The 8367-nt window shown below is 35.8% G+C and overlaps 1 protein-coding gene across 1 annotated transcript in view; it reads right to left on the reverse strand.

Moving 5' to 3' along the window:
• Positions 1-6695: 6695 nt before the first annotated feature.
• The window catches only part of MYL1 (myosin light chain 1), a 12934-nt gene continuing 11262 nt past the window's right edge, over positions 6696-8367 (reverse strand). Inside the window, exons 6-7 of the mRNA XM_004376280.2 lie at positions 7543-7585; positions 6696-7000 (exon numbers count right to left, since the gene is read on the reverse strand). Coding sequence (XP_004376337.1) covers positions 7557-7585 — 29 coding nt within the window. The 3' untranslated portion in view covers positions 6696-7000; positions 7543-7556. The remainder of the gene's footprint in view (positions 7001-7542; positions 7586-8367) is intronic.

The following is an 8367-nucleotide window of genomic DNA, read 5'->3' on the forward strand; positions in this document are numbered from 1 at the left end:
TTAAATACTGATATGATTTTTTCATTTGGACGGTCAGTCCTTCTAAAACCTAGACTTCTTCACAATCTTTTTTTGGTAAGTAAACCACTTCTCTTTTAAAAATGTATTTTCCTGAGTCTTCCTTTGACATTAGTTTTACTACTATTACATGCTTTAAAAATTAAAAGTAACTTTTATTTCAAATTCCTAGTTACAAAAGCAATATACCTTCATTACAGAAAAGTCATGAATGCCTGCATTAAATAAAGAAAACAAACGAAACAAAAATCTCATAATTTTACCCGCCTGTAGATAACCATCACTGACACCTTGGTATCTTTCTCAACCTTTGTTAGTGTGTGTATTCTGTAGCATAAGTTTTATTGCATTCTAGTTGCTAAAATGAATGGAACTAGAACGGAAATATTGAGACAAATCAACTGCAAAGATGCACTAATTTTACTGGATTAAATATTGGTAGATTTTATCTTCTATGTGATGTTCATAGGCTACATATACTGCTTAAAGAAACCGACAGATAAAATATGAACTTATATATTCGCTAGGAGAAACAAATCAATGATTTGGATTATTTATCTGTAGAGAAGAAACAGTTTTTGGAATTAGCAACATAGGAAATAACTGGGTTAATCTACTTAAATTTTTTCTTAGATGAGGCCTTCCCTGTCCTTTCTGTCTCTCACCCTCCCCTCCCCTTACTTTGGCACTCCCCTTCCCCTCTCCTACTACATATTTCTCCATAGCATTATCACTTTCTAACTTCTTATATCATTTAATTATTTATTCTGTTAATTATCTGTTTCCTGCCTATAGAACGTAAATCCATGAGGGCCGCTTTTTTTTCTTTTTTCCAGTTTTGTTCACTGATGTGCCTAGATAAAGCAGGGCTCAAATGAATAATTTTTAAAATATGGAGCAGTTCAATCAATGTTGTCTCCATGACAGACTCTCAGGGGCAACAAATTCATGGCCACCTCTTCTCCTTCCCATTCTTATGACAGGCATCACTAGTCAATTACAACACTCTTTCCTACTGAACTTGGGCATAGCCACAAGTCAAAAGTCCTGGTCAAAATAATGTTTCAGACAAATACTACTAATTGAGAGAGTTTGCATCCATTTGCCATCCAGCTCTGGAAGTGGTTATGCATTTCAGGGTTGCCTTACCTGCAATACCAGGAATTTCCATTTATCAATACATTCTTGTGTTCATTAATTTATTAACATATTTACTAAACTTTTGTTGAATACCTACTAGGTTTCATTACTCTGCTACACATTAGGGATACAAATATCAACAGGACATGTTTCTTACCTTCAAGAAGAAGGGAATGGAAGAAATAAGGAATAATTTCATTCATCCATCCATTCATTCTTTCAAAAATATTTAGTGCCAATCATTTGTCAAGCATTGTTCTAGATGCCAGAAATATAATAATATTCTGGTACAAGTAAATAATTATTCATATTATAATAAATATGATAACAAGTACAAGTTGCTATAGACACACATTAGTGGGTGTTTGTGGGTAGAGAAAGTGATGAAAGGCCAATGAAAGTAGATGATACCTAGGCAGTTTTGAAAGATATAAAATCATTTTTATCAATATGAACTTTCATGACAATTTCAAGAGGTGATGATAATAATAACTACCATTTCATTTATTTAGCCCTTAAAATATTCCAGGTAGTTTACCTATGTTGTCTCATGTAATCCTCACAAGACTTCATAAGTATTCTATTTTAGCTATGATATAATCAAGGTTACCCATCCAGGATGTGACAGAGTGGCTTTAGCTCAGGTCTGTCTTCTTGCTCACCACACCATTCTGTATGGCTGGGCAGAAGTGTAATTAAGAATAAATAAAAGGCGAGAAAGCTGAAAAAGCTCCTACAAGACCTATGGGTCATAATGACCTTTGGATTTTATCCTCTGGGCATTAGAAAGTTATTAAAGATTTTAAACAGAAGTATGGTGTAAACAGTTTTGATGTTTAGAAAGATAAAATTGTATCTATTGAAGGCGAAAGACCAGTTTATAGGAATATTTCCATAGTCCAAGGGCAAGATGATGGAGGTCTAATCAAGTAACAGTGAAAATGGAGAGGAAAAACTACAGGGCAGAATTATGAGATCTTGATAATTGAATCAATGTGGAAAGAGGGCAAGGTGGATATTGAATATTATTTCCAAGTTTCTGAATTGAACCACAAAGTAGATGTAGATAAAGAATTCAAGAGGAAGAGAATGTTTTTGGAGAAGGAAATTACTTTGATTTTGAATGTGTGGTAACTGAGATGCTTGCAGATGTCCAGGGATATGTCTTGTAGATGGTGGGATGGTTGAATCTGGTGCTCAGAAGAGGGGTCTTGGAAAAGACACAGATCTGAGTGTTGACAGCATTGGACTGAATTTGCAATGTAAGTGTGGTAGACAAAATAATGGCCTCCCCAAAGTTGTTCATGGCCTAATCCCTGTGAAATTACTATGTTACATGGCAAAGGGGAATTAAGGTTGTAGATGGAATTAAGGTTGCTAATAAACTGACCTTAAAATAGAGAGATTATCCCGGACTATCTGAGTAACCCGTTGACATTGAGTTGATTCCAACTCATAGTAATCCTATAGGACAAGGTAGAAGTATCCCATAGGTTTTCCAAGGCTATAATCTTTACAAAAGCAAATTGCCACATCTTTCTCCCACAGAGCGGCTGGTGTGTTTGAACCTCCGACCTTTCAGTTAGCAACTGAGTGCTTAACCACTGTGCCCAACATAATCACAAAGGTCTTAAAAGTCAAAGAAGGAGGCAAAAGATAAGTCAAGTCAGAGGGAGAAGTGTCTGTGGAAGAAAGGCACAGAGAGATTCCATGTTGCTGGCTTTGGAGATGGAGGAAGAGGGATATGAGGCAAGCAATGGAGGCAGTCTCTAGAAGCTGGAAAAGGCAAAGATACTATAAAATTGAGATAATTTTATAAATTTTATGTAAAATTGAGATAACTGCCTGTATTATCTCATCTTTTTGCTCTTTCTTAGCTTTGGTTATCTTGAAAATTTAAGAGAGCATAATTCTTTAGTCTGAATTATCCAGACACTTGCTGTTTAATCTCTTTTCTTTCGGGATATATGGACTTTGTTTGCTGAATAGATCTATGGATTCATGACTTTTTCTAGGCTTAGAAATTAAAGGAAAATATTCTTTCTTCATTCTATTAAGTTTCATGTTCTATTTGCCACCATGGAATGAGACATGTAAATGGAATTAGAGAAAGATATATTAAGAGTTCTCAATGATATAATGTTTCCTGAGAAATATTATCATCAAGTCTAAAAATAAAATTTATTTTCCCCATTAAATGATAATTGCTTATTCGAACCCCAAAGGAGAAAATTGATTAGGTTCCTATGTGCTGTTTAATTTCCGAACGTAATTTTGAGACAAAAAATTAACATATTATGTTACATTATGTCAGAAAAGTAACTTGAAGATAGTTCAAAAACAAATTTGAAAACATTTGCTTATGCAGCATAGTCTTCTCAAAAGTTATTTTTAAAGACTGAGGAATTAGGCACCTGTTGGTTTTGCCAGCTGGTGTAGTTAAAAATTACTGTCACTTTTCCGCCCTCTACTCTCTTTTGCACCTGCTACTACTTGAGTTATGGACATTTCACATGTGGTAATTTAATAAGGTTAGATCGCATGGCAGTCTAGTAGATGTTATCCCACTGGTGGTTAAAGAAGTTTTATAAGGTCTTATGGGAAAAGCATTAACTATAAAACCTGAGACTAAAAATTTTGTACCTTGTAGATACACACTTTTCTAACTGAAAAAAATTAAAAAAAATTTTTTTTATTGTACTTTAGATGAAGTTTACAGAGCAAACTAGTTTCCCATTAAACAATTAATACACGTATTGTTTTGTGACATTGGTTGCCAATCCCATGACATGTCAACACTCTCCCTTTCTCAACCTTGGGTTCCCCATTACCAACTTTCCTGTCCCCTCCTGCCTTCTTGTCCTTGCCCCTGGACTGGTGTGCGCATTTGGTCTCATTTTGCTTTATGGGCCTGTCTAATCTTTGGCTGAAGAGTGAACCTCAGGAGTGACTTCATTAGTGAGCTGTAAGGGTGGCCAGGGGCCACACATACTCTCAGAGTTTTTCCAGTATCTGTCAAACCAGTAAATTTGTTCTTTTTTTTTTTTTGTGAGTTAAAATTTTGTTCCACGTTTTTCTCCAGCTCTGTCTGAGACCCTCTGTTGTGATCCCTGTCAGAGCAGTCAGTGGTGGTAGTTGGGCATCATCTAGTTGTGCTGGACTCAGTCTTGTGGAGGCTTGGTAATTGTGGTCCATCAGTCCTTTGGACTAATCTTTCCCTTGTGTCTTTGGTTTTCTTCATTCTCCCTTGCTCCCGACTGGGTGACACCAGTGGAGTATCTTAGATGGTTGCTCACAAGCTTTTAAGACCCCCGATGCCACTCATCAAAGTGGAATGTGGAACATTTTCTTTATAAACTATGTTATGCCAGTTAAGCTAGATGCTTCCTAAGATTATGGTCCCCACAGCCCTCAGCCCAGTAATTTAGTCCCTCTAATTGAAAAACAAAAACAAGCCTTTTATGATTAGACTATTTTTCAACTTGTCTACATGATGACATTTGTAATGTTTAAGAACATTTTTTATTGCCTGGTTGTCATGGATTGAATTGTGTCTCCCCAAAATATATGTCAACTTGGATAGGCCGTGATTCCCAGTACTGTGTGATTGCCCACCATTTTGTCATCTGATGTGATTTTTCCTGTGTTTTGTAAATCCTACCTCTATGATGTTAATGAGGCAGAATGAGAGGCCGTTATGTCAGTGAGGCAGGACTCAGTCTACAAGATTAGGTTGTGTTTTAAGTCAATCTCTTTTGAGATGTAAAAGAGAGAAGCAAGCAGAGAGACAGGGGTACCTCATACCACCAAGAAACAAGAGCCAGGAGAATAGCGTGTCCTTTGGATCTGGGGTCCCTGCGCTGAGGAGCTCTTCGACCAGGGAAGACTGATGACAAGGACCTTCCTCCAGAGCCGAGCTGGAGCTGGCACCCTGAATTCAGACTTCTAGCCTCCTAGACTGTGAGAGAATAAATTTCTCTTTGTTGAAGTCATCCATTTGTGGTATTTCTGTTGTAGCAGCACAAGATAACCAAGACGCTAATGTAACAACCAAATATAAATACATACCAGAGCTGTATTGTCTAATATGGTAGTTATCAGCCACATGCGGTTATTTAAATTCAATTTTAAATTAATTAAAATTAAATCCAATAAAAAATCCAATTCTTCAGTTGCACTGGTCATATTTCATGTACTTAGTAGCCACATGTGGCTAATAGCTACCATATTGGACAATGCAGGTATAGATTTCCAATATCCCAGAAAGTTCTATTGAACAGTACTGTGTGAAATTCCCAATTTCTGTTCTTAGGCAAACTTGGCCTTAAAAATCATGAGGGTATAATGCAATTTTCCTTAAAAGAGTGATTGTCATGTTCCAAGCATCATCTTAGGTACAAAAGCATAGATCAAAGTTGAAGATGTTGTCTACTGGAATCTGAGTGACCTTTGCTAAAGGTAGAAGGAGCAAGTGGACCCAAAGCTCCAATGTCAGGAAAAAGTTGCTTCAGCTTCTAAAAACATACAGGCAGGCACACACTTCTCAGAGATTTTATTATCCCATATATTACAGAGATCATTTTTTGGGGAGTTTGTTCTTGTTGCAGGTCCCTTGGTGGCATAAACAGTTTGCACTCAACTACTAACTTAAAGGTTGGAGGTTCGAACCCAGCCAGCAGCTCCATGGAAGGACAGGCCTGGTGACATGCTTCCCTAAAGATTATAGCCAAGAAAACCCTATGGAGCAGTTCTGTTATGTAACACATGAAGTCGCCACGAGTTGGAATAAACTCCATAACAGTCTTGGTTCTTTGGTTATTGTTGTTAGCTGCCATACAGTGGGCTCCAACTCATGACGACTTTATGCCTAACAGATCTTGTCAGCTCTTCTAAATATTCAACTATTAAATTTCAACTTCTGCTTCTGTTCTAAAGAAAAAGTGATATGTGAAAGCATTCTAAGATGATAAAGTAAGCTACATTATGAACTTTTCTGTCAGTTAGTCCTACCATGCAGTACATGTATTAAAAGACTGAACCGAGGTGTTGGGACCTGGATATGCAAAATAGGGAAATCATAGCAGGAGAGGAAATATTAAAAAACAAGATCTTGGGTTCCTGAGCAGCAATCTAATCCCCAGGGAGGGTTTTTTTTTTTTTTTTTTTTAAGTGACAGCTGAAAGGTCACTTTAAATTTTATCCTTGAAGACATTGGCTGAGAAAAATCAAGGGCTTACTAGAATCTTCTAATAGGCCGGATTGTCACTAGTGAAATACTTCAAGCTACAAACACAATGGTTTATACAAAACTGAAGAAACCTTCTGACCCCATCTGAATTTCCTCAGTGATTCACCTCGTGTTTTCAATGATATAGGGTTATCTTTTTAACTCAGTTTGTTATTGCAGTATAGATTGCAATGATTTCTTTTGAAAGTTTAAAATTCTTCAGTAAATCTGTACATTTAACAAAAGAATTGAGGTTTTAAAAATTATTTTCATTAAGCAAGATAAAAACACACTATGACTTGAACATTCCAGACTGACCAAAATTATTTATTGACTTTTAAAAGGATGTTCATTGACCCATGGTCGATAAAGAGTGGTGCTTAGATTTGAGATTATCAATGTTTTATCCTTCTTGTGTAGAGCAGCAGACACTTGGTTCATGTTGTGTGAATACAATTCAGAGAGAATCTTAAGATAGAAAAAATTCAGGAAGTCCTTCAGTCTAGAACAGAATAGATTGTTTTGTTTTTCTGAATAATGGCAAACAGATCTGGACACTTAGTCATGGGTGTAATAAAATCAGGTTCCAGCCAGTCTTCATAAACAATGCTTGCTCTATAACGGAAAAGGGAAAATGAGTTAGATGTTGATTGCATCTTTTGAGAAAGAAAACTGGGGGGAAAATAAAGTGAAGTGCAAAAGAAGGAAAAACACAAGATGAACCAGCACTTATGAGTTATTTCCTAGCTGTAAGAACCTGGCTGGGTTTACCTTTGGGTTGTTACAGTATAGCAGCAAATGTTAAACACTACCTTAGTTATTCAAAGAACTTAGGCTTATGCTCTTATTAGCGTTATTTTCCAGCTAAATTAATTAACTAGCTTCTGGCTTGCTGAGTCTCCACTGAATAATTGCAGTCAAAGATAGGATTTATGGATGAATGCAAAAACCTGGTAAATTTTTTGGCTTATACACTTATACCAAGATACTTTATTTCTAAAGAACTTATCTCAAGTACTTAATGTTATCTGTTAATATAAATAACTTTTAATTAAGGTCCAATATGAATTATATCTACAGCATAGAAAGTAAGCTGTTAAAAAAAAAAAACCAATATTAAGAAAGTCTTATACATTAAAGAGGGAACAGGTATATACCTCGAGAGCTCCGTTTAGATGGACATGATGTGCTTGACAAAAGCTGTAGGCGAAATAGAGACAGTTTAGAGTTAGAAAGTAGTCAAATTTAATAAAAGATTTAGCAAGTCAGCTCAGTCCTAATTATTCTTAGCTGTAACACCCAAATTTATTTTCTTAACCTCAGCGTAGCTCACTATTAATACCGAATTAATTGCCTTTTGGAGCCCTGGTGACCCAGTAGTTAGGAGCTTGGCTGCTAACTAAAAGGTCAGCAGTTCGAATCCACCAGCTGCTCCTTGGAAACCCTATGGGGTGGTTCTACTCTGTCCTATAGGTTCACTATGAGTTGACTTTACCATAATTTAACACATCATACACTGATGGACTTTAAGTTGTTTATATATTTGCTATTATGAGTAATGCAATAATGAATAACAGTGTCATCTGGCCATTTCATACATGGGCAAGTACTATCTCAAGGTTACCTTCTCAAAGTAGATTTACTAGAATTGATAGTTATGACCATATCACTCTCAGTAAGGGTTTAACAATTTTATATTCTCATTAGGAATGCATTCAACCCACAAAATGTGGTCAAACTTTTGATCTTTGCCAATTAGCTAATTGAAAAATGACAGGGTAGTTTTAACTTGCATTTCTTTTATTATTAAAATTTAGTATGAAGCTTATCATCTTTTAATATCATATTCATTTTTATTTTTTGTCTGTGAATTGTCTGTTCATGTAATTGCTAATTTTTCTATTGGGTTGTAGTCTCTTATTAATTTGTAGTAGCTCTTTTTGTAAAAAAAATTGGGGAAATTTTTCTTTCTTTGTGATATA

Source organism: Trichechus manatus, unplaced genomic scaffold (assembly GCF_000243295.1).
Source record: "Trichechus manatus latirostris isolate Lorelei unplaced genomic scaffold, TriManLat1.0 scaffold00041, whole genome shotgun sequence".
Classification (NCBI taxonomy): domain Eukaryota; kingdom Metazoa; phylum Chordata; class Mammalia; order Sirenia; family Trichechidae; genus Trichechus; species Trichechus manatus.